General features: G+C 58.4%; 1 protein-coding gene across 2 annotated transcripts in view; it reads right to left on the bottom strand.

Annotated features, from left to right (window-relative positions):
* Positions 1 to 257: 257 nt before the first annotated feature.
* The window catches only part of WHRN (whirlin), an 86314-nt gene continuing 73782 nt past the window's right edge, over positions 258 to 12789 (bottom strand). For both annotated transcript variants that reach the window (XM_040631786.1, XM_040631785.1), the window contains 5 exons: positions 5805 to 5876; positions 4011 to 4548; positions 2064 to 2245; positions 1382 to 1504; positions 258 to 1122 (listed from right to left, as the gene is read on the bottom strand). In XM_040631786.1, coding sequence (XP_040487720.1) covers positions 940 to 1122; positions 1382 to 1504; positions 2064 to 2245; positions 4011 to 4548; positions 5805 to 5876 — 1098 coding nt within the window. In that variant the 3' untranslated portion in view covers positions 258 to 939. The remainder of the gene's footprint in view (positions 1123 to 1381; positions 1505 to 2063; positions 2246 to 4010; positions 4549 to 5804; positions 5877 to 12789) is intronic.

Here is a 12789-nt window from a genome sequence, read left to right on the forward strand (position 1 = left end):
ACATTGTGCATTCGGCCCCAGAACATACCTGTGTGTTTTAATTTCAAAGTATTTTCTGTGAACGACCTTCAAGTAAGGTGCTCCAAGATGCGGGTGTGGCCCAGGTGCCCCTGCATCCCTGCTGTGCGTCCCACGTGGAGCCACGAACGGCAGGGGGAGAGGCTGGTGGTATGCATGGCTCTGTTCTACCCACCCCTCTTCAGGTCTAGCAATCGAAATCCCAGCCACAAAGGCAGGCCACACAGCACACTGGACCCTAACCTTGTTCAGGTTTCTTTATTGAAAAATTAAAGTCATAAGCTCTGTATATAAATACACTGACATCGCTGGTCCCCTGCAAGGCCTCTGGGATAGGCTGCGGGTGGGGTGGGAAGCTGGGGTCTTGGGGTCCCTAGGGGTGACGAGAGGGGAAATAAATAATAAATACTATGGGGGGACAAGGAGCCAGGAAGAAAGGGGGGTGAATGGGGGGTGCTTGATGTTTATTTGTGGCACTAAAGGTCCTGCGCGATGCCCCCTGGGCTGGGAGCCGTGTCCACCAATTCTCATGTGGCCTCAATCCAGATAAAGGCTCAGACATCTGAGGATGGGGCCAGGTCCTAGCTGACGGGGGACGGGGCACAGTGCCTCTATCCAACCCAGGGGCCAGGCCCTAGCAGGCCTCAGGTGGACTTTCTCTCTTTCCCAACACCCACTGCTTATACTGAGCGCCTACTGCATACCCCAGGCATGGCACCGGATCCCGACCTGGCCTTCTGTTTGCCTCACCCGGCTTTCTTCTCCTGGTTCTGGGCCAGCGGGCCGGGAAAGAGTGGGGAGATGTCTTCCTGCTACCCTGGCTATGCAGCCCCGGCCCTCCAGGAGCTTAATAGTGCCAGGAGGGAAGAGGGACCGGGGCCAGGGACTGGGCAGCAGCAGGAGGCCTCCAGGCCACAGCCTCTAGAGCATCACGTTGAACTCGGTGACCAGAAAGTCGATGTAGTCTCGCTCCTTGGTCTTGAAGGCCTCTGCGATGATCCGGGCCGCCTCCCGATGCTCCTTGCCCCGGAGTGTCAGCCCGTTCACTTCCAGGATCACGTGGCCCACCTTGAGCTGCCCACAGTTGTGGGCCGAACCGCCTCGCTGCAGGGGCGAGACACAGGGCAGGGGCACTCGAGGCAGCCGAGGGCGAGGCTGGCCTGCCTTAGACGCCCACCGGGCCAGGCCCAACACCGCCAAGCAGGCTGCAATCTGGGTGTCCGATGCCCTGGAGGAAAACAGGCTCAGGGAGGGCAAAGGGTCTGGGTGTGCCTCTGGTGGCAGGTCATCTGGAAGGGGGCGGAACCCTGGGGATGCTGAGAGAGGGGCCCTCAGGGGTCAAGTGGGGCCCGCGGAGGTGTACCTGAATCGTGACGATCCGAGGCAGGGGCTGGCGGGTGTTGGCGCCGCCCTCGATGGCAATGCCCAGGGTGGCCGCACTCTTCTTCACGCGGACGAGGGTGGATGTGGGCTCCAGGAGTCCAGGCTGTGGGTGTGAGCAGGAGACTAGTGCCTGAGGCCTTGTCAGTGGACGGGCCTGGCTGGAGGTGGGGGGGGAGGCTGGACTGGCCATGACCTGCCGCTGGGTCAAAAGGGCTCAGACTCCAGCCCTGGGCTGGGAGCCGCCAGTATGTTAGCACTAAGCTAAGAACTGGTGTTGCCAGCTCTCTAATCGCTACAAAAACTCCCGAGGCTCAGGAGGTTAAAGGGCCAGCCCGAGGCTGCCTGGTGGTGGTACTAGGACTCGGACCCAGGCCTGACTGCCTTAGCCAGCATGCCAACTCAGACCTGAGCTGGGAGACCCTCAAGACCAACTTTTAGAGCTCGGCTTGTCAATGTCAGTGGCAAAGGTGGGACCTAACCTGGGCCTCCAGACTCCTGATACAGTGTTCGCTCTGGGGACCCACACCCCTCCAGCGGTGGGGGCTCACTTCCTCCCCGTGGTGGTCACTTGTCAAGCTGAACCCTGCTTGGGGACCTCCTGTGCTCCACCTGGGGGGCCCTGCCCTCCACTTAGTCCTCTGTATCCCGTCCTCCTCGCTCACCGGTTTGGTGGCCCCCTCTGTGGTCCTCTCGTTTCGAGGTGGCTCCTTGCTACTCCTGCTCTTGGTGGATGCCATCTGTCTGCCTCGGCCCGGGGCGCTGGCTTCTGCCTCACCGGCGTCCACGCCGCTGTCCTCGCTCAGGGTCTGCCCACTGTCCGAGAGCTGGGAGAGCGTGGAGGCTGCTGGGAGGGGGAACGGGAGGAGAGTGGTGGTTTATACCGCTGGGGTCAGGGAGGGCTTCCTGGAGGAGGTGATGGAGCTGCAGACTGGAAGGCTGTAGAGATTCCCCAGGCATGGACTAGGGAGGAATGAAGGGATCACAGGGCTGGAGGGAGGGAGACTCCCTACCACCTTTCTACCACTGAGACCTGCCCTTCCACCCGGGGCTGGCCTCAAGGCCACCAAGACCTCTGCTCTGACCCCACCCAGTTCTCGGCCCATGGCGTAATGATGAAAACAGAGGTCAGGAGGCAAACCCAGCCCACGGATGTGGGTTCTGATTATTATTTTCTCCAACTGTCAAATTTTAATGCTCAACTCACACATTCAAATTAGGGTATTTCACATAAAAATTAAACTTCTAGCTTCTCAATAAAACAAGGGAAGGTTTGCCATGCCTGGTCTGTACCCTCCACAACCCCACTGGCCTGAGCTGAGTGGTGGGCACACAGCCTCGTTCGCCAGTCAGCTCCGAGCTGCTCTGCTGTGTGTGTGATGGCTGGGCCCCTGAATCGGAGACCCTCTAGAGACCAGTAGGTCAGGTCTGAATCCTCTCTGCCTGGCTCGAGCAACCCCAGGTGAGCTACACAGCCTCTGGGCCTCTGAGCCTCCGGGAGCACTGATGCCCGTGGAGAAGCTAGCGTAAAGACTTAATTAGATACGATGTGTGGTGTGAGGCCCACAAGAGAGCACACTTGCTCTAGACTGTTCCACAGGCACCTTCTGTGACTCAGCTCTTTCATCTGTAGAATGGGGGACAACAGTACCAGCCCCACAGGACTGTTGGGAGGCTGAGATGAGTTGCTCAGAGAAGCAGGGCCCCTAGAACGTATCTGGTGCACAGGAAACTGTGCACGACAGACAGCTTTAATTTTCGTTGTGTTGGGCTCAGGGCCAGGTGATACCTCCGGTGTCTCTCACCACATCCTGCCTGCTGTCCCCTCAGCTGCCTTCCCTCGCCGAGCTCCTGAGGCCGGGGTCCCTGCACTCTGCATCCTAGCCCGCCCACTGTTTCGCATACAGCAGGCACTCGGTTCGCTGGACTGATACATCGTTTTAGCCACAAGATGGCACCAGAACCCAGCACAATGCACCCAACTTGCTAAGGGGAGGGAGGAGCTCGAGAGCCAGAGTGTGAGCCAGATCCAGAGGCCGCCAAGGTTTCAGGCTTTACGCGGCCATCCTCCTCAGCCTGGACTCTGGAAACTCTGGGGCCGCAGCCTCATCCCAGGTGTCTGCGAGGTCAAGCCTGCCCTCCGACCCTGCAGCGCCCCCTCCCCCAGATCTGGAGACCTCCTGGGGTCGAGGGACAGTACTTTCCATATCCGCCTTTCCCCCCAGCACTTGCCTTGTGCCAGGCCCTGGGGACAGCAATCACAGAGGCCACCCCTGTCCTCAAGGAGCCTGGTCTCACCGGGGAGATGGAGACTGCAAGGTGGCCAGGACTGGGGGCGCTGGAGGGAGAGCCCAACCCTCCCAGCGACCCAGCGGGGCTGTCACTGAATCTCCTCCCACAGCTTGTCGTGGTCACACAGCTAAGTGGCAGAATGAGGGCTCACACCCGCATCCACACGGGCTCAGGACCCTGTTCCCCAGGGCACTCGGACCCTGTACATGCTTCCACTCTAACTATGTCGATGGGCAGATCAGCCTGAAGCGGCCTGGATGCCCCCAAGACCACTCAGGGGGCGCCCGAGCCCAGCCCAGGCGGGGGCGGCCAGTACTCACTGCGTGTCTGGGGCAGCGCCCTCACTTCGTTCACGTCCGGCTCGCTGTCTGGCCGGTGCACCTCCACCATGACAAAGTGCTGGTTGGTGCCTGTCACGTCTGGCCGGCCAGAGGGGGAGGGTGGTGGGAGGCAGCCCCCCGCCAGCGTGGCCTCTGCAGGGGGGCTTTTCAGGTGCGGGGGCGACTGGACGCGCGGGAAGGGGCCGATGGGGTGCTGGGTGACCAGGGCCAGGTGGGCGTCCAGCGGCCTCTTGGAGCCGGGGTTGGCAGGGGAGACGGAGGCATAGATGGGGGAGGAGGGCGAGTCTTGTGCTGAGGAGGCCCCTGGGGTGGGCGCAGTGCCCGCCGGTGGGCTGCGGTTCCTGGGGGCTGAGAAGACGATGCCCGAGTGGGAAGACGCGGAGGACGGCGGCTGGAGGTCCTCTCTCCCTGGCTTTCTGGGCTGGGCAGGCAGGCGGTTGTGGCCTTGGGCCAGAGGCGGTGGGGGAGGCGGTGGCTTGCAGCTCGGCAGCCCCTCGGAGGTGGCTTTGACATCATCCTGCCAAAAGACCCAACAGGAGTAGAAGGAGTCAGAGCCCATGGTGGCTGGTAGAGGGGAGTCCCGAGCGGCCCAGGCCGCGGCTGGAATTCTGTCCCGCTCTATCAGCTCTCGGCCACGCTGCTCTGAATAATGCAACACCCCAGTGGAAAACTGCTCCCCCATCTCAGCAGCTGATAAGCGTCGGCATCCTGGCGGTCGTCTCCGGCGATGGCATCGTTACCTGTGGGAATTGAAGTTCTTGGCATCCGCCAGGGCTTGTCACAGGGAACAAGACTTAATTAGAGGTGGCTGCACAACACAAAAAGCATTTCTTTGGCTTTTCTTTTTAGAAGATGATCGTGGCTACTAGAGAGAGGAGATGTGCGGGACTGGAGGGAGAGAGAATGGACAGAGGGGACAGTCACATGGGCGTGGGGGCTGTGCGGTCCTGGGCAAGGCACGGCGCCTCTCGGAGCGCCTCTCTGGGCAGTGGGAAACCCGCACCTGCCCAGCGGGGGTGTGGGGACGTGAGGAGCCCCGTAGGCATGTGTTTGCAGGTGCCTGCCGTCCAGCAGGTGCGTGGTGAGCCGTAGTGACAGATACGGTCACTGCTATTTCTCCTCTGCCTAGGCCAACATCCGGCACTTGAAAGGTCTGATGACAGTGCCCTGTCCCAAACGCTTTACTTACATGGACTAATTTCCCCCTTGCCACAAACTGGTGGGTAGGTACACTATTCTTATCCCCATGCTACAGAGGGGAAAACCAAGGCACAGAGAGGTTAAGAAACTTGCCCAGAGTCACACAGTCAGTGGCAGAGGTGGGATTTGAACCCAGGCAGCTGGCTCGAGTCCAGGCCATTCAGAAGTTATTTGGGTCATAGTGACAGTGACGCTGCCCGGCCTGTGGATGTGCACATAGGGGTCCAAGGTCACATCTAAAGTCCATTTCCGGTGCGGTCCTATGGCCTCTGCAGGGAGTTCACACACTCCTCGTGTCAGTAGTTGTTGTGATAACGTTCAGATAAGGTATCAAAAGTAACACCCACTCAGCAAACAGCCTGACTCCCTGCCTGAAATCCCCAGAAGGAGCGAAAACAGTCCTGTTCCCGCTGGAAAGAGCTGAGCAACGCCTTGTGCACAGGCCTGGGGCCGGGTCTGAGGGCCTCTGTCCCCTCCTTGTGGCTCTCACTGAGGAGCTAGCCAGCCCCCACCCCCGGCTTCAGGCAGACTAGGGAGGGCAAAACTCAGGGAAAGAGCCAGAGAGGGTCTTACCAGGGAAACATCTGGGAGGGTGTTCATATTGCCCTGGACAGCCTCACCAGTTTCCTCCAGGTCCAGAGTGTTCTAGAAACGGAGAAGAAAGCAATGTGAGCAAATATAAACTGAGAAGGGAAAAGCAGTTTGCCCTCTGAGATACCAGAATGCATGATGCGTCCCGTGACACCTTCTTGTGGTTTCTGCTTGTCCAGACATTCCCCGCTCTTGGGAGATTTACACATTAAAATTAATGTCAATTTTCCTGCCGGTCGTTTTGAAATCAATTTTTCTTTGAGGCTTTCCAGGCGTCCCCTCAACTCTCTGTGGGGTGGCTCTGGCCTGGGCACTCCCAAAGCTGGGCTCTGGGTGCCATGTTCCACACGCTCGGCGCCTTCCAAAACCCAAAGGTCCTCTTGGACAGAAGCCCAGGAAGGTGTGACAATGGCAGGATGCAAGTGAGAGGTAGGCTCTCTCTTTTTAATTTAATGGTTTTAATTGTGAGGCAGGTGGTTAAGGTTTAAAGAAACCTTCTTTTGCAAAAATGCAAAAATGCCCGTTTCTTGCTTCCTTCTCTAACTCAGTGGAAGAAGCCTCAAACTCCCTCAAGTGACACTGAGCTGCCGTTAGGTCATCCGCAGGCTGTCCCTGGGAGGCTGAGCAGCGCCCCTCTCTCAAGGAGCTCTCTTGAGGGCTCAGGGGAGCCATTTCTCCACCCCACAGAGCCCAGGATGGCAACGAGCCTCCACCACCAACCCCTGGCTCACGTCTCAAGTGCAGCCATCCATAGTGAGCAGTCTCAGTGCTGGACAGATGCCGGCCTGGGGCCACAGAGGAGGTGAGACACCACCCCTGCCCTCAGGAGCCTAGAGGAAGTGGGTTCGACACAAGCAAGCAAGGAGGAGACTGTGCACAGTGAGGAGTTACAGGCGTAGAAGCAGCTGGGGAGGGGTTATCAAGGAAGGCTTCCTGGAGTAGGGAGCATGGCTTAAAGTTGAGTCTTGGGGGTGAGTTGGGCAAAGGAGGGAATGACGGTGTTTCAGAGGGCAGGGCATACATAAAGCAGGAAGGAGGTATGAGAATCTTCAAGCAGTGCCATGTGACTCAAGCATGGAGCTGCTGGGACTTGAGGCTGAGGGCAGTGGGTTGCCATGGCGATGTGGTCAAGTTTGTCTTCTATGAAGATTCCCTTTACTCACTTCCTCTCCAGCTGCCCCGGAACAATGCAGGCATGTCAGGGCCTTCACGCTGGCTGCTCCCTCTGCCTGGAACATGCTCCCGTTCAGCTATCCACAATGCATGCTCCGTTCTTACCTCCTTCAAGACCTTCCCTAAATATCACCTCCTCCGAGAAGTCTATCCTGATGACGCCACCTAAAATCGCCACCCCTACCCCCGGCCCTGCTTTATTTTTCTCCTTTACACCAGTCACTTCCTTCACCCAGCAGCCAGGATGTAATCCTTGAAACATAAGTCAGACAATATCTCTTTCCAACTCCTAACCCTCCAGGGTCTTTCCATTTTCCCTGGAGAAAATTCCAAAGTCTGCACTCATTGTGTCTTGTGACTGGGCCCCTTCTTGCTAACTCCTCCAATAGGATGGGATGGTTCCTACCCCAGGGCCTTGGCACTCACTGTTCTCCCTGCCCTCACAGACTCACTCCCCCACTTCATTTAGCACTGACCTCCACTGAGGCCTTCCTGGACCAGCCCTGTCTAAAACAGCACCCCTCCCCACCCCTACCCCTCTGTCTAACCCCTGACCATGCTTCATTTTTCTGTATAAATTTACCACCACGTGATGTTATATTATCAATTTGCTTCTTGTTTGTCTCTCTCATTAGGATAAAAACTCCTCAAAGGCAGGACTTGTGACCACCTGGTTCCTACTCTATCCTCAGTGTTTAGGACTGTTGCTGCTTGATAAATATTTACTAAGCAAATGAATCGAGGGCTGAATGAACTCATCAATCACTCTGGCTGGCATGGAGGAGGCCCCAGGAGGCAGAGAATTAGGCAAGGCCGCTCCCGCAGATCATCGTGGAGAACAGTCACGGTGGCTTGGATTCGGGTGAAGGCAGTGGGTAGGGATGGAGGGGCCCCCTGATGCCAGACTCCCTGGGGCACAGGCTGCCAGGCCACTCCACACTGATCCCCATCTCGAATGACGCTCCTGGAGCCTCAACCATTCTGGGCAGGCAAAGGGCACGTAATCACGAAGTCGTGGGAACCCTCCAAGGAGGCACTCGGCCCTCCCGGCTCGGAGCCTTTCGTACCCAGGCCTCTTTATCTGGTCCCGTGACGTCAGGCTGGGACACCTGCCTCATTTGACCAACAAAGCTGAGGCTGCCATGCAAACTTCAGCATCCCGACTGTCTCCAACCTCGTCCCCTGCACCGGGAAGACGCTGCTGCGGCCTCAGGGTTGCAAAGACAGCAGGGGATCCGTGGGGTGGGGGTGATAGGGCTGCCCTCCCAGCCACTGAGTAAGGGGCACCACACCCAGCTCTGCCACTCACGGCCAATCACTGATTGGCTCTGTGCTGCTTTCCTCATCTGCAGCATGGGGTAACGGCAGTCCCTGTCTCATGGGGCTGATGTATTAACACTTAAAAAGTGTGCAGAACAGGGCCTGGCACAAATACACGAGGGCAGGCAACAGTCCTTATCAGAAGCTTGCGACCCGGCGAATCTGCCCCCGCCACCTCACGGCTGCAAATGCCCCCACCCCCGGGGCCCATGTGGACACTCTGGCCGAAAGGAAACAGCCGTCTCCCTCCTCCCAAACCAGGATGAGTCCAGTGCTCCCTGGAAATAGGCAGCGGGGCACCACCGCCCGCCCAGAGTCGAATGGCGGGGCAGGGCTGGTGCGTGCAGTGATTCCCTCCCCAGACTTGACGGTGACAGCCCCGGCCTCTGCAGCAGGTGCCGAGAGGGATCAGAGGCCTGCGAGGAGGTGTCTCCGGCAAAGGCCGGAGGGGTCTCGGCCACACTCAGACGCAGCCACTGCCGCCTGTCCCTGGATTCAACCTGCAGGCCACTGTGGGGCTCAGGTGACAGTCCAAGGTGGGACCAAAGCCATGGGATTCTGCCTGTTCTGGTACTGGGAGCTTTGGCCAACAAGTATGTATCAGGCAGCCTTGGCTCGCAGGGATAAATGGTGCGCAGGTCACTGCGTCCCCAACACCCGCAGAGGGCCATGCACACAGTAGGTGCCCACACACTCGGACTCAGGACCACTGATGCGGCCGGCAGTGGTAACTGGGCCCCCGGGAGGGAGAGAGGAAGGATCCAGGGCCCCGACAACACAAGCATGACTTTGCTGCAGACCACAGAGCAGGTGTGACTTGCTCTCAGAGGTACAGTGGAGAACTGACCACAGCTAGGGAGGACGCACCAGGCCCTCTGCCGGGCATTTTACTCACATGATCTCATCTGACTCTCCACTGGGGCAGGCCCGGGGATCCTCCCTCTTTCCCAGCTTTTACATTTATGCTCAGAGAGGGAAGTGACCTGTCCAAGACCACACGGACATTCTACAGCGGACAAGGCAGGGGTGGTCCCAAAGCCAGGCAGCACTGCCCTGACCCCAGAATGGGATAGGGCCCCGAGATCGTAGGAACCAGAGCTCCCTGGGAGCGCCCCTCGTTGACATGAAACAATAGAGCCATCGCTGGCCCCTGGCCTCAGCCCCGTCCTCACTATGAATAGCATCCTGGAGCCAACGGGCAAGGCAGGGATGGAAAGTCGGGAGGGTGAGGATGCAGGGGCGGGGGGGAGTACATATCCAGCCCTGGGAGGAAGGCCTGAAGTGGAGCAAACAGCAGACGGGTCAGAGCCCGGCCCTGCCAGACTCCATCTGCCCGATCCAGACGCTCAGAAGCCACGAGTCCCCGAGCCATGCTCCTTGTGCGTCTGAAATAGCTAGCGACAGCAGGCTACAAACCCCGGGGACGTGTCAGCAGAAACGCTCGAGGAACGGGCTTCGAGAGGAAGATCAAGGTCAGAGCTCGTGCAGGAGCCAGCCCGCGCCTCCTGGCCTCCTCATCGTGCCCCGCCGGCGGCTCGGAGCCCCCTCTTCCTGCACCCACTGAGGTTTAGACTCTGTGGCTCAATTAGTCCTGCTACAGGGGGCCCTTCATCTGTTCGACAGCTGAGGTCACTGAGGCTCAGAGAGGGAAGGCCACCTGCCCAAGGTCACACAGCAAGGATGAGGCGGGAAGCAGAGCCGTATTCAAGGTCTGACTGTTATTCAGACTGCTAGTCTCAAGAGCCAGGACGCCCTCTGGACCTGCTGCTCCCCCCATCTCCTTCCTCCTCAAATCAGTGACGGTTCAGAAAATTCCCTTTCCTCTCAGAGAAAAGAACTTCTTTTTGTCGGAGTTGGCCCTGTCAGGGCCCGGATATCCCAGGAGTCCGGTCTGAGGGAACTGTGTGGCCAAAACAAAATGAAATCATGCAGGGCAGTCACCCGTGCTGACCTCTGCCAGGTGGACTCGTGATTCTGGAAACGATGATGCTGGCCCAGGTGTCACCTCAGCAAAACGAGGTGCTCCTCTCCCTCCCCCCTCCCCCAGCCCAATTCCCTGGTATCTCCTCCTTCATCCCCTCATTACAAGGGAAGGCTCTTACATAAAGGTGCTATTTTCAGCTCTTTGTTCTTCTGACTTCTTTGCTCTGATGTCAGGACAACAGGCTCTCCCCAGCTCTGCCCCTAAACGAACCAGAGGCCTGAGGCTAGGGGGCCTTCCCCCTCTGTAGATGGGAAATGGAGACCCTGAGTCACAAAAGTTCTGGAAGGTCACCACTGGCTGAGACTTCTGCCCGAGGCCAGGGGGAGGGACAGAGGATGGAAAGTAGAGAGGGGAGTGGAAGTAAGAGAGAAGGAAGAGAAGGAAGACAGGAGGGAGAGGTGGAGAGCAAGGAAAGAGGAAAGAGCTGGAGCTGGCCGACAGAAGCCATCACTCCAGGAAGGTCGGGGTGGGGGAGGGAACCAGTTGGGCTGAGCCAGAGTCCTGGCATTCCTGGGGGGTAATGGGGTTGCCTGGAGTGAAGGGGACAGGACTGGGGGTCCAAAAGGATCATGGAGCCAGACCCTGGGCTGATGGCCATGCTGGTGGAGACAGGATGGCCCTGCTCTGGGGCTTTCTAAGCAAGGGGTGGGGCTGGAAGTCTGGAAGCTGATAGGGAAGGGCAGAGGGGTGTGGATCCCCAAACAGAGGGCTGGAACCCACACTCACTCGCGTGGCCGAGACCATGGGAACGGCCCAGCTCCTGGCTGGCTCTGGGCACTTTTACCATCTGTCCACTCCTGCCACCATGTTTGCCCACCAAAGCACAGAGGTCCTCAGGAGGCCTGTGTGGCACAGACAGAACGTGCCACTTTCTGCCCCCATGCATCACCCTCCCAATGATCTCAGGAAGAGGACTTTGTTCCGTGGACAGAGAGCGTGACCCGGAATCTCCAGGTCAGGGCTGGAAGGGCCCTCAGGGAAGCAGGGCTCCACGAGGGAGGCGGTGACCCAAGAACCCAGCTAAGGGGAAAACACTGCTTCTCTCTTTGCATGAACCTCCAACCCATATGGAACATTTCCTTCCTTATAAGTGGAGGCGACGTGACCCAGCAGAATCGTCGGTGCCATAGACACTGTCACCAACTGAGGCCCCAGAGCTTTCCCATCACATCCCGGTTGTCGCAGATGCCACAAAACCCCACTTGTGCTCATGCCGGCTTCACACTCACAGCCTCGCTGACCCGCCGTCAGACTTTGCTGTTGTGCGTGCTGGTCAAGAAAGGCACGGTTTACGATTTGGTTTGGTATTCCGAAAATGGCATTCCGCTCTATGACTTGAGGTTTTTGGTAACCCGTACATATTTTCTTTTAAACACCTAAGGCTGTGCTTTTGAGAAGGGGGGCCAGGGCTTGCCAGCCAGCCAGAGGGGCTCATGGCACAGGAAAGGTAAAGACCCCCGTCTTAGGTCAATGCTTAGTCTGACCCCTCTGTTTTATAACCAGGAGAGTGCAGGCGCCGGAGGGGCAGGGCTGGCCTCCGTGGACTTGCTTCTGTTTGCTGGAAACAGCTTCCAGCACTCCCAAGTCCCCACATGGGGAGGATTGTTGCTTATTTCAGACGCGGGCTGAGGCCAAGCTGCAGCAAACCGAAGCTCGCAGACGTCCCTGAGGAATTTATGGTTCTGAGGGTGCAGGGCGCTCGTGCGGAGGCCTCTGAGGGGGGAATGGGCTACTCTCCTCAAGCAGAAAACCGAACTCCAGCCTGGCCGTGCCCCCAGCTGGGCACCGAGCAGCTTCCTGGGATGGGGGCTGCAGAGCCAGTCTGCCCAATGACAGACCTGTATACCCGGACCTCAGTATAGCCCCGCCGTGTCCCCATCTCCCGCACCTCTGAGCTCTCTCCACACACAGGGGAAGCATCTTAAAAGATGCAAACAAGATCACGTCACTTCCTGCCTGGAGACCCTCACTGGTGTTCCACCGTTTCAGGATTAAGCCCAAGTCCCCGGTGCCTCCTGGTGCTAACCCTGCACCCTGCCCCCTTCCTCCCTGACATTCGGGCACTCCTGACCTCCCACAGTTCCTTCCAGGGCCCATAAACCTTGAGCTCAGGGCCTTTGCACGTGCCAATCTGGCCCCCTCAGCTCCTTGCCTTGTGGATTGCCAGGCTGATGCCAATGACTTCAGATCTCAGCTCAAACATCTCCTCCCTGACGCCCTGCATCAATCAGTCAGGGCCCCAGTCCTCGACCCACTTCTCAGGGCGTGAATTACGTAGGTGATTTGATCTGAGGCTGCCTCCCTGACAGGACTTGCTAAGCTTCCGGGCGGCAGGTGCTGTCGTTGGGGCACCTCTCTGTCAGCAGAGCCAGGGATGGGGGCAGGGAGGGGTGCTCAATGAATGCTTGGCTGATGGAGTCAATACTTGGGCTCCTTCCTGCTCCCCCACTGAGGGTGGGCTTGCCCAGCAGAGGACCCTCTAAACCCATC

This window comes from Ursus maritimus, unplaced genomic scaffold (genome assembly GCF_017311325.1).
Source record: "Ursus maritimus isolate PB19 unplaced genomic scaffold, ASM1731132v1 scaffold_17, whole genome shotgun sequence".
In the NCBI taxonomy this organism is placed as follows: domain Eukaryota; kingdom Metazoa; phylum Chordata; class Mammalia; order Carnivora; family Ursidae; genus Ursus; species Ursus maritimus.